This window comes from Hyaena hyaena, unplaced genomic scaffold (genome assembly GCF_003009895.1).
Source record: "Hyaena hyaena isolate Hyena2069 unplaced genomic scaffold, ASM300989v1 scaffold_76, whole genome shotgun sequence".
Classification (NCBI taxonomy): domain Eukaryota; kingdom Metazoa; phylum Chordata; class Mammalia; order Carnivora; family Hyaenidae; genus Hyaena; species Hyaena hyaena.
The window spans coordinates 3,906,135-3,926,696 of NW_024080709.1; the positions used below are offsets into that span (position 1 = coordinate 3,906,135).

At 53.2% G+C, this 20,562-nt stretch overlaps 1 protein-coding gene across 1 annotated transcript in view; it reads left to right on the forward strand.

Moving 5' to 3' along the window:
- The window catches only part of LOC120232709, a 103,963-nt gene that overhangs the window by 46,161 nt on the left and 37,240 nt on the right, over positions 1-20,562 (forward strand). Inside the window, 19 exon segments of the mRNA XM_039233574.1 lie at positions 105-229; positions 3,171-3,207; positions 3,210-3,364; positions 9,038-9,085; positions 9,087-9,223; positions 10,077-10,132; positions 10,135-10,258; positions 10,942-11,066; positions 12,034-12,120; positions 12,123-12,231; positions 12,495-12,514; positions 14,908-15,132; positions 16,682-16,857; positions 17,220-17,343; positions 17,346-17,358; positions 18,338-18,471; positions 18,474-18,499; positions 18,650-18,721; positions 20,397-20,542. Of these exon segments, the coding sequence (XP_039089505.1) occupies positions 105-229; positions 3,171-3,207; positions 3,210-3,364; positions 9,038-9,085; positions 9,087-9,223; positions 10,077-10,132; positions 10,135-10,258; positions 10,942-11,066; positions 12,034-12,120; positions 12,123-12,231; positions 12,495-12,514; positions 14,908-15,132; positions 16,682-16,857; positions 17,220-17,343; positions 17,346-17,358; positions 18,338-18,471; positions 18,474-18,499; positions 18,650-18,721; positions 20,397-20,542 (1,939 nt within the window).

Sequence of the window (20,562 nt, forward strand, 5' to 3'; positions counted from 1 at the left end):
GAGAGGACGCGCCACGTCTTAGGCTGTGGCCCCTCGGTGGCCAGACCCTGCCCTGTGACGGCTACAGAGTGTGCTGGTCTCTCTCTCTCTCTCTCTCCTCCTAGTGTCTAGCAGCCTGGGAGCCAACCTGGAGCAGACCTTTCTCTTTTCTCCAGCCTCCTTCCTCCCCCGTTCTGCCATGCCTAATCTGACCATCCACGCCCTAGGTCATGCCTTCAACTTGCTGGAGGTACGAGGGAGCTGCCATAGGCTCCTTAGAGCCCCTTCTAGACCCGGGGCCGGAGGTTATCCCAGTCACCCGTCTTCCCGTATGTCACCTCTTGTCTCTGTTGATCCACTTCTCAGTCTTGTGCCCCCAGGTCCCTGCGTCCATCCACCCACACGAACGTACATGTCTCCATCCACTCCATCCCTCCCTCTCCTCCGTCTCTTCTGTGTCTCTCATCTCTGTACCTGCCCACCTATCTGTCCATCCGCCCTCTCCCCTACCTCACCTCTCCTCACCTGCTCTCCCCGTCAGCCACCTACGCATCCGTCCATCTGTCCATCCACACACCCACCCGTTCGTCCGTCTTTGTATTCATCTACCTTGATCTGTCGTCCATCTATCCCTCTTCTACATCTATCTGTTTAGGTAACCTCTCACCCATTTCCCATCAACTCCTCTCCCCTCCCCCACTCATCTCTTCTCCTGGTCATGCGCACACCCACCTATGCACCCGCTCACACACCTGTGCACGTGCCCACCCTTACATACGCCTATATATCTGTCCATCAGTCCAGCCCCCCATCCATCCATCCATCCACCCACATTTATCCACCTGCCTGTCTGTCATCGGTTGCACAAATATCTGTCTTCTACCTGACGTGTGCCAGGTGCTGTACTAGCCTCTGAGAATATGATGATCAACAAAAGAGACAAGATCCCTGCCCAGAGAGGTAAAGAGATAAAAAAATGAGTAAACACACTGGTAAAACAGTGGCAACTTTAAGGATTGTTTTCAGGAAGGTGAAGTTTGAGCTGTGGCCTAAAGGGGGAACATGAGCAGGGGTAAGAGCCTCCCAGGCAGAGGCACCCGTATGTGCAGAGGTCGGGAGACGAGAAGGGACTTGGTATGTTCAAGGGGCAGAGGAAGACCGGTGAGGGAGGGGGAGTAAGAGGGGTGGGCACAGAGGAGCAGGGCCACGCTACGGAAGAGTTTGAAGCTGGAGAGGGATATGACGTGATTTGAACACTCTGGTTGGTGGGTGGAAAATGGATTGTGCGGCGCAGCAGCAGCAGAAGGGCTGCCTCTGGGGTCCTGTGTGCAGCAAACTTGAGAGTAATGGGCTACCTTGACACCCTTCCATTTCCTGCCCCCAGACCCCTGACATGTGTCGGGGGGGGAGGCTCTGTGTCCTGTCCGAACCCCTTCTAATTTATGGAGAGCAGGGCGCTCATCCAAACATTGCCAGCTGCGCACGTGGGCTTAGTGTGCCAAGGGCTGACCGTCTGGTGATTTCTAAAATGATGGATGGATGGATGGATGGATGGATAGTTGGAAAGGATTAAATACTGAACAGATGGATGGGTGGGCAGATGGTTTCTTTCATCCATCAAATTAAAAAAAATTTTATCTTTTTATTTTTGAGAGAGAGAGAGAATAGAGGGGAGGGACAGATAGAGAGAGACACACACACACAGGATCTGAGGCAGGCTCCAGGCTCTGAGCTGTCAGCACAGAGCCCGACACAGGACTCAAACTCACAAACCCTGAGATCAGGACCTGAGCTGAAGTAGGACACTTAACCAATTGAGGCATTCAGGCGTCCCTCACATCTATGAAATTTTAAGAACTAACCAGGCCAGGTGTATTGGAGTTCTCCTGAGAAACAGAACCGGTAGCATGTAGGTATATCTAGAAAGGGGTTTATTGTAAGGAATTGGTTCACATGATTGTGGGGGCTGACACCTCCCAAGATCTGCATTCAGCAAGCCGGACACCTGGGAAAGCTAGTGTAGTTCTAGTCTGAGCCTGAAGGCCTGAGAGCCTTTCAGCCTAGAGGCTTGAGACTTGGAAAGAGCTGATGGTTGAATTTAGGCTGAAGGCAGGAAAAAAGTGATGTCCCAGCTCAGAGGCAGTCAGGAAGAATTACCCTGTAGTTGTTGATCGCCTTTTGTTTCATTCATGCTTTTGACTGGTTCAATGTGGCTCACCTACCTCATCAGGGGCACTCTGCTTGGCTCGATCTATTGATTTAAATGTTAGGGGTGCTTGGGTGGTTCAGTCGGTTGAATGTCTGACTCTTGGTTCTGGCTCAGATCATAATCCCAGGGTTGTAGGATTGAGCCCTGCATCAGGCTCCAAGCTGAGTATGGAGCCTGCTTAAGAATCTTTCGTCTTTCTCCCTCTGCTCCTCTGCCCCAGCTCACATGTATGCATGTGTGCTTTCTCTCTCTCTCACAAACATATCTGTGTATGTGATATACATATATATACATATATATGTATACATATATATATGTAAATGTTAAATCCATCCAAAACCACTCTCACAGAAACACTGCAAATTATGTGTACCCAAATATCTCAGCACCCCGTGGCTCGGTAGATCAACACAAAATTACCCATCACAACGGCCTTCAGCTCACCTACTGACCTTGGAAGTTTGGGAAAGGAGTGATAGATTTGGTCTGGGGTTGGGGAATGTGGGAAGAGTGGCGTGGGAATTCAAGGAAGACTTCCCAGAGGCGGTGCCATTTGAACCAGGCCCAAAAGAATCAGTAAGAATTTTTGCCGTGCAGCCTTTGCCCAGCAGATGTGGAACTTGATGTGGAAATGTGGTGCCCCAGGGCGCTTGGGCAGCTCATTTGGTTGAGTATCTGATTCTTGATTTCAGCTCAAGTTATGGTCTCATAGTTCATGAGTTTGAGCCCCATGTTGAGCTTTGTGCTGACAGCATGGGGCCTCCTTGGGATTGTCTCGCTCACCATCTCTGCCCTTACCTTGCTCAGTCTCTCTAAATAAATAAATAAACTTAAAAAAAAAAAAAAGACAAGTGGGGTCTGGGGAGCCCAGAGCACCCTGCCCAAGCCTGCTGGGCACCCCCATTCGAACCCTGTGCCCCACAGCTCTGATCAACCATGTGGCGGAGCCACTCCTCGCTGAGTCCTGGCTTTTTCTTCCCAGCTTGGCCTTCGGCTGGAAAATGCAGAGAAAATCGCCCACAGCTGTTTGACAGGAAGTCCTTCTGGAGGCAGGAAGAGGAGAGAGAGGCTCAAGCAGAGAAGTTTCCAGAGCCAGAAGCAGAGCCCACACCACAGGCAACCAGCCATGACTGTCTGGAAGAAAGATCCAGAAAGATGAGAGACCTGCAGCCGAAGGTAAGGGGCGTACCCACTCCCACCCTGCTCCCACCGCTCGCCAGCCTTTGGCCTGGGGACTCAGCTGTCCATGACCTCAGACCCTGACCGCCCCCCAACCCTCCACAGAAACAAGTGGCTGGTCCAGAGCTGAGTCGTCAGTGCTTAGCCTGCCTTATTGTGCACAACTGTTTATCAAAGCATCACATTCAGTTAGAAAAGTGCCCAAGTTGTTAGTGCATTTCCACCGATAGGAAACATCCTTATAATCGATGCCCAGACCCTTATCAGCACCCCGGAGGCCCCCACTCCTCCGTCTTGTAGTCTACGCACTCCTAACCGAGGGCAATCATTGACCTCACCTCCTAACTGCACTGGTTATTCTATTTTTAAAAAAGTAGGCTTTGTAGAGGTAAAGTTGACCAGTAATAAACGGCATGTGTTTAAAGTATACAGTTTGATGAGTTTTGACACATGTGTGTACTATGAGGCCACCAGCATAGTGAAGTCAGTGAACATACCCATCGTCCCTACAAGGTTCCTCGTGTCCTTAATAATCCCCTCCTCCCGCCCGCCCCTGTCCCCAGGAACCACTGGTAGGCTTTCTGTCCCCGTAGACTGGTTTGCATTTTCTAGATTTACGTAAATGGAATCACGCAACACAAACATACTAAAAAAATTTTTTTTACATTTATTCGTTTTTGAGAGACTCAGTATGAGTGGGGGAGGGGCAGAGCAAGAGGTTTTCTTCCTTTTTCAAAGTTTTTTTATTTTTTTAAAATTTTAAAAATGTTTTATTTATTTCTGAGAGAGAGAGAGAGAGAGACAGCGTGTGCAGGGGAGGGTCAGAGAGAGAGGGAGTTACAGAATCCGAAACAGCCTCCAGGCTATGAGCTGTCAGCACAGAGCCCGACGTGGGGCTCGAACCCACGAACTGTGAGATCATGACCTGAGCTGAAGTCGGACGCTTAACCAACTAAGCCACCCAGGCACCCCTCAAAGTTATTTTTAAAAGCATATAACCGGGGCACCTGGTTGGCTCAGTTGATTAAGCGTCTGACTTCACTCAAGTCATGATCTCACAGTTTGTGGGCTCGAGCCCCGCGTCGGGCTCTGTGCTGACAGCTCAGAGCCTGGAGTCTGCTTTGGATTCTGTGTCTCCCTCTCTCTCTGACCCTCCCCCGCTTGCACTTTGTCTCTCTCTGTCTCTCAAAGGCAAATAAATGTTTCCAAAAATTTTTTTTAATGAAGAAAAGCGTGTAACCTTTTAACTTAGCCTCCTGCAAGTAGCATCATCATTTTGTGATTCATCCGTGTGGCAGGCGTTTCTAACAGTTTTGTGCTTTTTATTGCTGAGTGGCGTTCCATTGTGTGGATGTGCCAGTTTGCTTACCCAAAGGTGGATGGACCTTGGTGTTGTTTCCGTTTTGGGGGCTGTTGGGAACATTCACATACAAGTCTTCACATGAACGTATGTTTTCAGGTTTCTTGGGTAGATGTTGAAGAACGGGAATGACGGGGTCAGATGGCAGTTACGGGTTTAATGTTTAAGGCGTTCCCGAACTGCTTTCTGAAGTGGCTGTGTGGTAGCATGTAGGAGTATCTCGCATCTTTGCTGTGTGACTCCCCAGCGACTAATGACACTGAACATATTTTCATGCTTATTTGTCATCTGTACGTCGTTTCTGGTGTACGTTCAAATATCGTGTCTGGTTTTTTTTGTTTTTTTTTTTTTAACAGTGGATTGGGTTATGATGGAGTTTTGAGAATTCTATGGATTTTGGAAACCAGTCCTTTATCTGATAGGTGGCTTGCAAATACTTCCTCCGCTGTGTGGAGTGATCTTTCATTGTCTTAAGTGTGCCTTTTGAAGAGCAGAAGTTCTTGATTTTGGCGAAGTCAAGTCGATTCCTTTTACGCACCGTGCTCTGGCGGTTAGACCTAGAAATCTTTGCCTGGTGCACGGTCGTGGAGATTGTCTACAGGCCCTCAGGAGACATGCAGGGTTCTATCTGTCCAGCTCTTTCCCGTCCCGCCCTCCACCCTGTGAAGTGTAGCCACCGGGCCATCGCCTGACCGCTCCACCCAGAGAGTCCCGGGCCCTCTTGTGTTTGCTCTCTGCACCTTCACCCGGACTCTCCGGGTGAAGCTGGGGCTCACGCTGCTGCTTGCCTCATGCTGCTCACCTGATGTGTCTGGAATTCACGTGTAATCACTCACCTGGGTGTCTCATTGCTCCGTGGAGAGGAATCCAGTCCCCGTTAGGCCACTCTGGTGGACAGCACGTGTCTCACGCAGCTCCTCTTGTGCACTTTATATAAATGGAACCATGTACCAGGTGCCTTTTTAAAAAAAAAAAAAATTGGGGTCAGGGGCACCTGGGTGGCTCAGTCGGTGGAGCATCTGACTCTTAATCTTGGCTCAGGTCGTGATCTCATGGTTTGTGGGTCCGAGCCCTGCATCAGGCTCTGCACAACAGCACAGAGCCTGCTGGGGATTCTGCTTTCTCTCTCTCTTTCTGCCCCTCCCCTGCTTTCTCTCTCAAAACAAACAAATGAACTTTAAAATTTGGGGTGAAATTCACATAATATAAAATGAGCCATCTTTAACTTTTTTTTAATGTTTATTTTTGAGAGAGAGAGACAGAGTGTGAGTGGGGTAGGCACAGAGGGAGAGGGAGACACAGAATCTGAAGGAGGCTCCAGTCTCTGAGCTGTCAGCACAGAGCCTGACGCGGGGCTCGAACCCATGAACCATGAGATCGTGACCAGAGCAGAGGTTGAACACTTAATTGACTGAGCCACCCAGATGCCCCTAAAATGAACTATCTTTTTTTTTTTTTAACATTTATTTATTTTTGAGAGACAGAGATCATGAGCAGGGGAGGGGCAGAGAGAGAGGGAGACACAGAATCTGAAGCAGGCTCCAGGCTCTGAGCTGTCAGCACAGAGCCCGACGTGGGGCTCAAACCCACGTACTATGAGATCATGACCTGAGCCGAAGTCGGATGCTCAACCCAGGCGCCCCTGAAATGACCCATCTTAATGCATACAATTCACTGGTGTTAGTACATTTTCAGTGATGTGCACCCCCACTTCTGTCTAGTTACAAAATACCCTCACCACCCCAAAGGAGGCCTGTACTCATTCCCAGTCACTCCCCAGCCCCTGGCGACCACTAATCTATTTTGGGTCTCTGTGGATTTACTTCTTCTGGACATTTCATATGAATGGAATCAGACAACATGTGACCTGTTGTATCTGGCTTCTTTCAGTTACCGTCGTGTTTTGAGGTTCATCGTGTCGCATGCATCCATGTCCATCCCTTTTTTAAGGCTAATATTCCACTGTGTGGATAGACTACACCATCTGTCCATCCATCTGCTGATGGGCCTTCAGGCCGCAGGCGGCTTCCACTTCTTGGCGAGCTTGAATAATGCTCCTTGTGTCATTTTGTGTGTGTGTGTGTGTATGCGCGCGCGTGTGTGTGTGTCTGGCTTCTTTTGTTTAAGTTTGTTTGTGAGATCATCTGTGTGGCTGTGTATATGTATGGTTTGTTCATGCTCTGCTTAACGAACACACCACAGTTTGCTTCTCTGTCCTGCTTTTGGTGGGCTTCTGCGTCGTCTCAGGTTTCTGGCTTATTGAAGAGAGTGCTCTGAGCATTCTTGTACGTGTCTTTTCAGCAGATGCACGTGCGCGTTGCTGCTGGGCGTATCCCCGGGAACGCACCTGGTGGGTCGCGGGGCGCTTTAACATCCCTTCTGCGGGTGAGGACTGTGCTTTCCATGACTCTTCTCCACGATGGACATTTAGGTTGTTGGCACCTTTTGCTCACATGAGAAGCCATTGCTGCATCCATCCGATGGTGATGAAGGAGCGTGGCTGGGGGGTTTATTCACATGGTCACATGTTTACCAGTCATCAAGTGTGAGCCCAGCACCCAAGGACACAAAGATGGTCAGGACATGGACCCTGCCCTGTAGGGCCTCTTGCACCAGATCTGGAGCCAGCAAGTAACGTGAATGAGGGTGGTGGGCTGGGCATGAACATTTTTTCTTAGAATCTACAGTCCTTGGGTCACTTGGGGGACTCAGTCGGTTAAGCATCCGACTCGTGATTTTGGTTCAGGTTGTGATCTCACGGTTATGGGATCGAGCTCTGTGTCCACGCCCAGCATGGAGACTGCTTGGGATTATCTCGCTCTCCCTCTGTCCCTCCCTTGCTCACATTCTTTCTCTCTCTCTCTCTCAAAAAAAAAAAAAATCTGCAATTCTTTCTGTTATTTTCACACTGTCTGAAGATAGTGGAGAGTCCTTTCCGAAGATCTGTTTTGCACAAGCACAGAGATAATGGCAACAGTACTTGGCCTCCGTGTTAGAGGCAGTAGGGAGAGGTGGGGTCTGTAGCAGGTGCTAGAAGCATGTGCCTTGGTTAAAAGCAACAGCTGCTCTTGCCCATTCATTGCCCTTTGTCATGGGGGCGGGGGACGATGGGGAGGCAGGCCAATACTTTTCTTTCTCAAGAAGCCAGAGTCTGGATCTTATATGGCCTCTCCTAAGTGTTTAAATGTTGGAAACAGGTTCAATTTTCAAAAGACGGGCCCTGCGTGAAATACAAAGGAAGACAGCGTGTCAGAGACCAGCGGGGACAGCAGAGGCGGGACGGGGGACAGGTAAAATGCGGTGTGGTGCCTGGACTGCATCTTGGAACAGAGAGAGAATGCGGCTGGAAAAACTGGTGACATCGGAGTAGCATCTGCAGTTTCGGTAATAGATGCGTCCGGGTCGGCTTCTGCGCTTTCGCCCCGCGCCCAGGCAGTGTAGACGCTGACAGTGGAAATAGGGCGAGGGGTGTAGGGGAGCTTTCTGTACCATCTTGGCAACTTTCCTGTAAATCTAAGGTTATTCCAGAACGAAAAGATTATGACAACACTCACACCCCCACACACTGCACTGGCGCTGGGCAGTACCGCGTGGGTCAAAGAAAAGGCATCTGTGGCTTCTGCTGGTGGACCATGCGTTTTGCAAACCACAGTCCAGACACCAAAAGCCCTTGCCCTCCGGACCCCCCCCCCCCCCCCCCCACCCCGCACAGGCCCCCACCGCTGTCCAGGCACCAGACCTGCTCCTGGTCACCTGGCTTCTCCCTCAGGTCCCTGGAGGCACGCGGAGCAGCAGACGCTGCGTTTCCTTTGATGCTTTCAGGGAAAGTATTAAAATACTTTTCAGACTTAAGACGGTGGTATTTCGGGCCAAGCTGCCTAAGTTCAAATCCCGGCTCCACTTCTTACCTCCTGGGGAGTGTTAACTAGTCAGGGCCTCAGTTTCTGCATCTGTGAAATGGGGAGGATATTAAGTGCTTTGCATCGTGGGCGGGGCCCGCACTCCTCCTTACCTGACTGACTCTGGATCCCTGACCTCTGACCCCCGACCCCTTTCCGTAGTAAACTGTCTGGGTTTGAACTTGGCTCTACCTGGTTCTCCCTATGTGGGTTTGGCCAGGTGACTTCATGTGTTTGTGGGCTCGGTTTTCTCCTCTGGAAACGGGATAATGATAATATCCTCCCCCCGCCCCCCCCCCCACCATCGTGTGAGGATAAAGGAGGTTGTGCGTGCTCAGTGCTCAGTACTCAGAGCACGCCCGGCCCACGCCAGGGGCTGTGAGCTGCATCACTACGGTTCTGTGGCTGCAGGGGCAGGCGGTGCAGGTGGACCGGAGGCTGAACCTGGCCGTGCAGGAAGCTCGCCTTCCCCACCGTGTCTGGCCTTCCAGCCTGGCTGACCCTAAACGCCTCGGCCGCCATCCGCGTGCGCGTGCGAGGCACTGCCGGCCTCCAGCAGCCTCTCGACTCGTCTCCGAATGGTCACGTCAAGCCCAGGTAGCTGGCTCCTTGGAGGGGGTGCTCCTCTTACAGAGGGCTCCGGAGGGAGGGCGAGGGCACCACTCCTGGACGGAGGGGATCCCATCACAGCAGCTCCTGTGATTCAGTGTGTGAGTGTGTTTGTGTGAGTGTGTGCGTGTGTGCGTGCGCGCGTGCCAGGAGACTGTCAGGAGGTCCTGGGCAGCTATGGCCAGTTTACAGGGTGGAAGACTGAGGCACGGTGAGGTTATGACCCGTGCTCAGGAAGCCTAGGGGTGCAAGGCACCGCCGTCTCCAGCCACGGCCCGCATCCCTCTGGTCCACACCGTCTCCAAGGGGAGGAGGGGGAGCGGGAGGACCATTTACGAAGTGCGGGCCCCGAGTCTGGTGACCCCGCACCATCACTCCTGAGGCGCACACTCTTCCCCTTCCCGCTCGTGGCGGAGACGGGCTGCAGGCGGGTGCGCTGCGGATCGGGGCCACACGGTGTGGGCGCAGTGTGCTCCGTGCGCGGTCCGGCTCTGGAGCCGGGCAGCTCAGCCGGCCTGTCAGGTTTCTGGGTCCCACGTGGGCAGCTGGGCGTCCTCTGCGGGCTGCTGGGGCTCAGACAGCCCGGGCCGCCGACCTGCTGCCCCGCATCCCAGCCCTGGGCCCCGAGCGAGTGGTTGCACCTGACCCGCCCTGTGCCCGCATCTGGGCGCTGCGGCTACGGATGGCGAGGACTGGAGGGACGGCTGGGCTTGTGCATGTGGGGCGTGGCCAGCGGTGACCACGGCTCCAGATTCGGGGGACAGCGTAGGGGGGGGGCTGGCGCGGTGGGCTTGCGGCCGCCCAGGTCCGCAGGGTGCGGCCAGCCTGTGTGTCCCCTCAGTGCCCTGCTCCGGATCTCCGTGCAGATGGGCAGGGCAGGTGCCCTGGGGCGGGCCGGGCTCGGTGGGTGGCCAGCATCCAGGGCACCGCCAGCCTGGACTGCAGGATGCAGGCGAGGAAGGGGCGGGGCCTCACGGTGCACCTGAATGCGCCCAGGGAGGCCGCGGAGCTGCAGAGCCTCAGGTGGGCGTCCCGCCCCCATGGGTGGGCCAGGCTCTCCTGGGACCGGCTTGTTCCCAGCCTCTGTTGTCTCACCGCCAGGGGCGCTGTGTCGTCTTCCTGCCTCCAGGTCCTTCTCCCAGCCGCCGCCAGTGGGGTCCTTTAAAATGTCAAGTCCTGTGCTACCCGGCCCCCACTTGATTAAAACCCTCCACTTGTTTCTAGGATGACCCAGGTCTTATGTGATTGTCCTTCCCCACAGGGGTCCTACTGACTCTTAGCTGTTTCCTTCCACTACCTCCTGCCTTTCACTCACTCCCTCTCCCTCCACCCTGACCCTCTTGAGCCACCCTTTCTGTGCTTCTAAAGAGGCCTCTGTATTCCCACCCCAGGACCTTTGCACCTGCTGTTCCCTCTATCTAGAATGCCAGTTCCTTCTCATCCTTTAAGTCTCTGCTCCCACCTTAACCTCTGCAGATACCCCCACACCCCCAGCTAAAGGGGGCCTTGCCCTGTCCCCAAGACAGACCCCATGCCACCCCCATTCAGGTGAATCATGGCATCTATCACCAGTGCTGTAGGTGAGTTCCCCAAGGGCATGTCGTAGTCATGGTGGAATTTGCCCTGTACCAAGCTGTGGCGGCTTAAGGCTTTTTTGTCCAGAGAATGAGTGAAAATGACTTGTCTGGGACTCTCTCCTCACCCAGCTCTAAGCTGTACCTCGTCACCGGGGATGGCGTGAGGAGCCTCAGTAACGTGCACGGCCCTCCTGAGGCCCGATCCTGTACTGACAAAGAAGGGAGGCGGGGGTCCTGGCCATGGCTGATCCCAGGTGGGGCATCCGGGAGCCGTAGGCACCAAGGACAGCTCCAGATGCTAGGGTGGCTCTCAAGCCCTAGAAGGACTTCTGCCCCTTGGCTCTTTGATTCTGGAACGCTACCCTACGAAAACCAGCCAAGATTGCTTTAAAATGTGCTGTGCACAAAGATGTTCATGGCATCGTTAGTTAGAAGCAGAAAATAGGACACAACTCAGCTGTCCACTCCCGGGGGAATGGCTCCTTGTGGGGGCTTGTGAGCTGAGGACAGGTTGTTATCTTTCCAAATGGTTGAGAAGTAATCAAAGAATATTTCAAGATGTGAAAAATTTGTGAAACATATATTTCAGTGGCCAGAAATACAGTTTTATTGGCTCATGGCCATGCCCATTTGTTGACCCATTGTCTGTGGCTGTTGTTCAGGGGCCTGGGTGGCTTAGTCAGTTAAACGTCTGATTCGGCTCAGCTCATGGTCTCAAAGTTTGTGAGTTTGAACCCCGTGTGGGGCTCTGTGCTGAAAGCTCAGAGCCTGGAGCCTGCTTCAGATTCTGTGTCTCCCTCTCTCTCTGCCCCTCCCCTGCTCACACTCTCTCTGTCTCTCTCAAAAAACAGATAAACATTAAAAACAAACAAGAAAAAGAATATTGTTCAGCAATAAAAAAGAATAAAGTTCTGACACATTCTACAGTGCAACATGGGTGAATCTTGAAATCATCATGCTAAATAAAAAAGCTAGACCCTGAAGGCCATATATTATATGATTGCATTTATATGAAATGTCCAAAATAGGCAAATCTGTAAAAACAGGAATTGGATTAATGGTTTCCAGGGGCAACGGGGAGTGGCTGCTCGTGGCTACACGGTTCCTTGAAGGGTGGCCTGGGCTGGCCAGTTCCCGATAACCAGGGAACTCAGGCCAACCCCTGACTGTCCTGGCGAGACGGTGGAATGTTCTAGGTTGGGAGTGGAGTTCTCTGATCAGCATTTGAGTGTGGCTCTCTCCAGTTTGTGCTGCAGGTGTCTGAGAGCCGGGTGGATTACCGCACGCAGCTGCACCACCTGAGCCTTCGCAGCCCCGCATGGAGAACAGCACCCACCTGAAGGGTCAGGACAGCAGGCGGCTGCTCTGGGTGGCAGCCATGAGGTGAAAAGACACCTTGAGCTACCTTGTGATGGGAAGGTGAGTCTCATTTAGGGAAACTCTTTGGCTAGCAATTAAAATTTCAGGCCCCCAGACCTCTGCTCAGCCTATGCCTGAGGGAATACCTTCCCTTTTCGTTTCTCTGGATGTTGGGAGTTATACTATCAATGTGCCCCGTGACGCTTCCATCCGACAGAGCTCTACATCACAGCCCTCTGCGTAATTCCCCAGTCTCTGCTCACCTCACATTACCTGTTGTCCATTATCCTGCAGTCCCACTGGCCTCTTTTCTGTTCCCCCAGAGACCTCAGGGCCTTTGCACGTGCTGCTTCTCACTGGAACACTCTCTCGCCTTTAAAAAACTGGACTTACCACAGTTTATCCCTGAATTAGTTTTATTCTTATTGTAGTCATACATAGTTTGAAAAGTAGAAACTGCATTAGTAATTGTTGAAGGTGGGTGAGTATTACACAGGGGCTCATCAGATTATGTTCTCTATTCACGTATGTACTTGAAGTAATTCTTTATATGTTTTTTAAAGATTTTTTAAAATGTTTATTTTTGAGAGAGGGAGAGCGTGAGCACACGTGGGGGAGGTGCAGGGAGAGAGAGAGAGAGACATAGAATCCGAAGCAGGCTCCAGGTTCCAAGCTATCCGCACAGAGCCCAACGTGGAGCTCGAATTAACGGACCTTGAGATCATGATCTGAGGTGAAGTCGGATATTTAACCGATTGAGCCACTCAGACGTCCCTAAACTAAAAAGCTAGTTTATAACAATAATTTTCTGCTTCGTATCTTCCTATCCCAAGTAAATTCCTTTATCTGTTGTAAATTCTTTTCTATGTTTCTTCTTAAACCTTTCAGCTCTTAAAATAATATAATTATGCTGCCATTTTCCATTTTAGGCATTTTCTGTATATTTCTTACCAGAGAAGATGATAATTTAACTCTTTAACCAGCCTTTTTTTCTTTGTCTCTCTGAAAAACTTGGCCTGTGAATATTCACTGTTTACTTGTGATTCTGTAAATGTCCTTCACGGCTGCGACACAAAACTGACTTTCTGTTTTTCCTGGAGTTATAACGGCCTTTTCCCCGTTTGATTAGTTTTCTATTTTCCTCTTACTAACTGTCCACAGAAGTTTAAGCATAAGTGCAAAACTCTTCTCCAGATGGTCAAACACATGGGAGTATGATCAGCTTCAGTCAGCTCCCGTATTTTTCTTACGGGACCCACTGTCTTCCTCCAGTGTAGACCAGTTGCATATCTGTGGTTCTGGGGCGTCCTTTCCCCATCATCCTGGGAATTCTTTCCACTTCTCCGGGTCACTCCTGTCATCTTCTTTCTGGTTTACTCTTTTGTTCTGATGGAGCACATCTTCCAATAGCTTCCTGAGAGAAGTATTAGATTCCTAAACCTGCTTTAACAAATGACCGCAAACTGAGCAGCTTAGAACAACGGGGACGTATTCTCTCATCAGTTCTAGAAACTAGAATTCTGCATTCAAGGTGTTGTCAGGGCCATGCTCCCTCTGTGACCCTGGGTAGAATCCTTCCCTGACTCTTCCTAGCTTCCGGTGGTGGCCATCACTACTTGGAGTTTGTTGGCTTGCAGCCGCACTGTTCTCATCTCTGTCTCTGTTGTCACATGGCTTTCTCCTGGTGTGTATGACTGTGTTCATACTTCCCTTCTAAGGACACCAGTCCAGTGGTTTTAGGGCCCACCCTATTCTATGACCTCACCATGACTACTTATATTTGCAATGGCTCAGTCCCGAATAAGGTCACCTTCTGAGACACACTGCGGGGTTGGGATTTGGTATATTTTTGAGAGACACAATCTAGCCCATAATAGGACATAATCATTTTGCACCCCTGAATGTTTAAACTGGCTTCATTCTACCTGGGTAATTTGGCTGAGTAGAGAATTTTCATTTTCCCCCTGGGATTTTGAGGATTTCGCTCTACTTCTACTTCACTGGAAGTCTCCAACTTCTTTGTGCATTCTTTTTAAAATTTCAGAGAATGCATGCAAGTGGAGGAAAGGGGGGAGAGAGAGAGAGAGAGAGAGAGAGTGTGTGTGTGTGTGAGTCTTAAGCAGGCTCCATACTCAGTGTGGCGCCCAGTGGAGGGCTCAACCCCACCACCCTGGGATCATGACCCGAGCCTAAATCAGGAGTCAAATGCTTAACCAACTGAGCCACCCAGGCACCCATCTTCATGCTTTCCTTTTGCCCAGCATGTCGCTATGAAAAAATTTCAAGCCTATGGAAGAGTAGTGGATTGTATCATTAACACCAACATATTCTTAGCCATACTCTTATCCAGAGTCTACCATTAACATTTTATTCACCTAGTGTTACTATATACCTATCCCTTTCCCACATCCAGCTTATTCGTTGGTATAGTTCAAAGTAAGTGGTAGGCATCCGTACAGTTAACTCCTAAGTATTTCAACGTGTGCGGAGTTAACTAGAGTGGAATGTGAGCCTCTCCAGGGTACTGTTGAAGAAGTTCTGACAGATGCACACACCTGTGTAGCCCCTGTCAAGATTCAGAGCATTACCAGCCTTCTGCAGGGTTCTCCTCTGCCCCTTCTCAGCCATTCCCAGTTTGAGACATGCCCAGAATGGATGTGACAGGGCGGCTCTTGGTGCCTGCCGATAGGCTTTTCGTATGGGGTGTGCCAACTTCTCCCTCTTTACCTGTCGTAGGAGCCTTGAACCTGGATAGTCCATGGCTGATGGTCTCCGTGGCTCACAGGCTGTACTGGGCCCGCCGACCCACTTTCCAGGCTGTCCAGGAGCTGACGCTGGGCAAGGCCTGGACCCTCAAGAACCTGGTGATGAATGTGGCCCGCAGGAGCCGCGGCCGTGACACGGAGGGCAAGATCCACATCTGCACCGCAACTACCACTTACCTCTGGGTGCGCCTGCTTGGCCACGCCCTCTGCTCTCCTCCCCACAGGTGGACTCGGGACCCAGGAGCCTGGTTCCCTGTCAGTAAGAGCGTCTCGTGCACAGAGAACCCCAGACCTGATGCCAGTTAGCAGATGTGGGCGGTTTGGATGACCCAGTGTTTACAGGCTGGACAGTTAGTTGCCAAGTGTATTTTGGAGTGGACTGCCCAGCCCCCTCAACCCATCTCAATTTCTCGTATTCTTTTTTTTTTTTTAATAGTTATTTTTGAGAGGTGAGGGGAGGGACAGAGAAAGGGGGGCTAACAGCAGCCCGATGCGGGGCTTGAACTCACGAACTACAAGATCATGACCTGAACTGAAGTCCGATGCTCAACCAACTCACCATGCAGGCGCCCCTCGGTTGCCCATATTCTTGCTGAGCAGCTGATAGATGAAGATATGAACGTAGGTTGAGGAGTAACTAGGCAGACCTCAGACTTTTGGGGAAAACCAGAGTGAAAGCTCTTTCAGGGTCATAGGTCACTTTTACAGTGACTGCTGGATGTAATCAAGGATGCTTCTGTGCACCTGTTTGATCTCAGAAGCATAAAGATGTGGAAGAAAACCAGTGAAAGATTCCCCGGTGTCCCACGAGGAAGCCGGGCGCACACATCCCATCCCCGTGGGGAGATGATGGGTGGACCCAGGTCCAGGCCTGACTTGGACCCAGAAGGAGGCAGCTCCGTGGGCCCATCTGGGGACAGCGCCGTCCCCTCTGAAGCAGGGGCCAAGTGGGAACAGGTTGGAGGCGTGAGGAGCTGGGCATTGCTGGCGAGCTCGGGGACCGTGAAGGGACTGATGTGTGGCAGGCAGAGCCTGTCAGCTCCTGCGGACGCCCCAGCCAGGGGCGCGATGGTGGCCTGTCCCCGGAGGTGGCAGCAGAGATGGTAGCAAGTGTGTGGGTTTGGGACTGCTTTGAAGGTGGAGCTGATGGATTTGCAGGGGGGTTGGCAGGGGGAGGGAGCAAGAGACGAGATGTAAATGACTCCAAGGTTTTGGCAGAGCAGCTGGGTGGAAGGAGGTGACTTTCACTGAAATGGACAGCTGGCGTTTGTGGGGGCGGGGGCGGGCGTAAGTTCTGGAGGGAGACCCCAGGGTCCGTGGCCTGCGGGACCAGGTGTCAGGGGTTTCTAGCATGTGGCAGCAGTGATCCCTAAGCCCCACTTTAACCCATCACCTCCTCTCCTGAGGCTGAGCTGTGTGAACAGCGGACAGTGGCCTACAGGGTATAGACACCGTGAAGTTGCCGGTGGGGCCTGCGCCGGGGGCAGTGGGCTGGGGTACGTGTTGCCTGATGATAATGGCGGCCCAGTGAGATCATATTCCCTTTTAGAGCTGAAGAGGAGGGAGGGGGAAGGGAGTTCTCTTCTCTTATAACTGATCACTCAGATTCTCCCTCTGCTCAGGGCTTAGAGCTGGGGAGCAGTTTTTCCTCTTTCCTCAAGACCTCGTGGGGAACAACCAGTTCTCCACGGGGGAGAGCGTGGGGTGTGCAGCGCCTTCCGTCGCCCTCCCCCGCCTCAGTGCAGGTGTCCGCGGTGACGGCCCCTTCCGCAGCCGAGCTGAGGTAGAGCCGGCATGGAGTGCAACGTTGAAGAGTGAGATCCACGCAGAGAACAGCCAGGACCGGAAGATACTTCGCTGCTGGTGGAAGGGCCCCCTGCGGGAGGTGAACTTGACCGCAGCTTCCAGGCACACGGAGCAGGTGACTCCAGGCCTCACACCCTTCCCCTGGGGGGCTCAGTGCCCCTAGCTTGGTCTGTGACCTTGGGCCTCCCTGTAAACAGATCCCCGCCATGTTAGCACAGGCACTGGAGCAAAGCCCTGCCCCACGGAGCCAGCAGTCTGAGCACTTTGTTCCCCACGGGGGCCCGGGGAGGTCCAGGCGTGGCGGCCATCCTGTGGTCCGGCCTGGGGCGAGGCTGCCATCCAGTCGGGCAGCCCTTCTCAGGTGTCATTCCCAGGGCGGCGGATGGGCAGTGGGTGCCTTGAACTCCACGGGCAGGGTGTCTAAGGAGCTCGGGCCCCACCGGCCATCCATCCCCGCCAGCCTGGTCCTCACTGCAGCCCCGGAGCACCCCCGTGTCGCTGGCGGCTCTGGTGACCGGCACGAGGGGCCAGCCTCAGGGCCTGGAGCTGGAGGGCAAGCTGGAGGAGGTGACACGTGACTGAGGGTCGTACCAGAAGCGGGGACCTTCCTCCTCAGGTACCTGTGGTCCTTTCCCCTTATGTGCCACGTCTGCCCCAGCCTCTGCTCCTGCAGCGTGGAGGGTCACGGGGCACAGGGCGAGCAGTGCCCGGGGTGGGGGAGGTCCACGCCGGCCTGTGGGGCCCAGACAGAGCCCAGGGCTCAGAGACCAGCCACCCGCCTCCCTCCGAAGTCCCCGAGTCCCTAGCCCCCTTCCAGGAGGAGGCTAAGGAATCTGGGAGCAGGAATCTGTCCCCACCCCAGCCTGAAGGCTGCTCTGGGGAATGTTAGAGGCCCAGCTGGTCGTGAAGGGGTTCCTGTAGTTGGGGAACGTGGAGGGGGGTGGGGAGGGGGGATCAGCAGACCTAGCCTGAACTCCAGGCCGTGTCCAGACCTGCTGTGTGACCTTGGTCCCCTACTGCCCAAACAGCAGTAACTGAAAAGTACCGGCAGCCGTTATCTGCCTAGATCTTATGCATTCGCTTGTTTTGTTTCTGTTGGTTGAGCACCTACTATGTGCCATGCACTTGGCTAGGTGTCTGGAAAACAGAGAATAGCAAGGACAGAAGTCCTTGCCCCCAGGGCACTGCACTCTTTGTAGACCTTCTCTCCAATGGTCCCAACCACCGAATGAGATAGGGCGGTAGCGGGGTGGGGGGAGGGGGACTAGGATTTTGGCCCCCATTTCACAGATGGGAAAACCAAGGCACAGAGAAGTCAACCAAGGTGCTGCCTGTCCTTGGGTCTCTGCTGCCGAGGGATGCAGGTGACCCCCCACTGTGCCCAGGTCACTGGGTTGTCCAGAGGGCGTGGCAAGATGGTGAATGGGTGTCGACTGGCAAATTGTAAGGCGCAGGGGTGAGGCGTGTCCTCCTCTCTGACCGTCTTCACTCTGCACGCTACTGACAGGCCCAGTCTGAACTCACGGGGCATAGTTGTCCGCCGACCCTGCCAGCTGCTTTAATGGCTTCGGCCTGTTACCCCCTCACCCCGCCAGGCAGCCCCTGCCCTTGCCCATCCCGCAGAGCCTCCTCCTGCAAGAGACCCTCACGGCAGACGGGCGACAGCAGCAGTGCTCCCTGGAAACGAGGCTTGTCCTCAACGGCCGAGAGGAGACCCTGCAGACTGTAGTCCTGGCTACCAGGCTGGACACCCCTACGTGAGTGGGCTCCAGGGCACAGCTGGGAAGGGGGCTGGGCGTAGGGGGAGGCCCCTGTCTGCCTCTGAGCTGTCCTTCTGTGTGTGTGTGTGTGTGTGTGTGTGTGTGTGTGCGCGCGCACGTGCGCACATGTGTGGTCTTCCTTCCCGGGTCTGTGCGGGCCTGAGTGGGGCCGTCCCCGGGAATGTGGAGGGGCGTGCCGTTGCTTGGAGTCAGCGCGCCGTAAGTGGGAAGACCCCCAGCCGCAGGGACCTTGCACCCCAGCGGCCCCCGATCCAAGTTGCCATCCTCTCTGACCTGGGCGAGCAGCGTGCTCTGCTTTCTGGCTTTTCTCTTCCATTCTGTTCCCGCTGTTCCCCCCTATGTGGCAGCCACAGGGGGCTTTCTGTGCCAGCTTACTCATGCCCCTCCTCACAGTTCTCTCTGGACAGAGACCCCAGCCCTGCCCCTCTGGTCTTACTGACCCCCCAGGCCACCTGAGACCACTCTCCGTTTTGCTGCCTCCTTTCTGTTCCTCCTCTGCCCCAGGACCCTTGTACGTTCTGTGCCTGGAGCTGTCACTGTCTCCTTCAGCTTTGCCTTCTTCCCTTTACTCATTGTTGGGGGTTCAGCTTGTGGGTCGTCTCTTTTGGGAAGCTTTTTCAGGCTCCCAGAGCCCCTCACATCCCCCAGCTACCCTTCCTGCATGCCCCCCACCACACTTCTGTTTCTGGCACCTGTCAGAAATCTCGGTTCTGTTTTGATACGATTCTTCCCGATTCCTCTCCCCCCAGCAGTCTGTGGGATCCGTGTTTAGTACCCTCTTTCACAGGCCTGCCTCGTCTGACTGCACTCTACTTTGTTACGCTTTGCAGATTTTACATTTTTTAAAAACACACATTGAAGGTTTGTGGCAACCTCGCCTCTAGCACAGCCGTTGGGTTTTCCCGACAGCGTTAGCTCACTTGGTGTCTCTGTGTCACATTTTGGTGACTCTTGCAGACACTTCACGTTTTCATCATTATACTGTTTGTTACGGTAACGTGTGGCCAGCGATTACCCCTGGCTCAGACCACAGTTAGCACTTTTTAGCCATAAGGTATCTTGAAGGTGTGTCCATTGGGTTTTGAGACATAATGCCGTTAGTGCACATTTAACTGACTGCGGTGTAAACGTAACTTTCGGACGCACTGGGAGAGCAGCACTTGTATCTGACTGGCTCATCGCAGACTCGCTGTAGTGGGGTGGTCCAGATCCAGCCCTGCGATATCTCCAGAGTGTGCCTCGATTTACGATCAGAGCCTCAGCGCCTGGCGCATCGTCGGTGAATGAATAGTCATGTCAGCGCTATCGAAGATCTATTGTATACCTGACCCAGAGCAGGGGTCGACAGCCTATTTCTGTGAAGGAGCAGACAGTAACTCTCTTTGTCTGTATAGACCGTACCGTGTCCGCACCCTCATCGCACAGAAAACACCCTAGAAAACACGAAGGAACAGGCATCGCTGTGTTCTGATAAAAGTGTTGCTCTGGACTGAACATGCTCCCCCCACCCCAGGTGCGTATGTTGACGCCCTAATGTGAAGGTATCGGAGGCGTGGGGTTAGCTCATAAGGGTGGAGCCTCGTGTTAAGATGAGAGTTGGCTCTCTCTCTCTCTCTCCCTACCCACCTCTCCCTCTCCCTCTCCCTCCCCACTCCTCCACCCCATGAGGGCTCGGTAAGGAGACAGCCGCCTGCTGACGAGAACCCAGCCACTCCGGTGCGCCCTGATCTCAGATTTCCAGCCTCCAGAACCGTGAGAAAGGAGTTCCGGTTGTTTACACCGGCCGGTCTGTGGGATCTTTGTGACAGCAGTCCCCACTGGCCATGACAGCCGTGTGCACAGAAGTGGGCCATGTGTGGCCCTCTGGCCGTAGCTCTGCGAACCCCTGACTCAGAAGGTGAGATTCACGTTTGTCTACGTGCCCTTGGTGAATTATTCCACGACTCTGGACCCCCGTCTTGCCGTCTGTAAAACGGAGACGCTCCTCACCTGTAACGCGGTGGTTGTGAGAACCAAGGCGTAATGTAAACTTCCCCCTC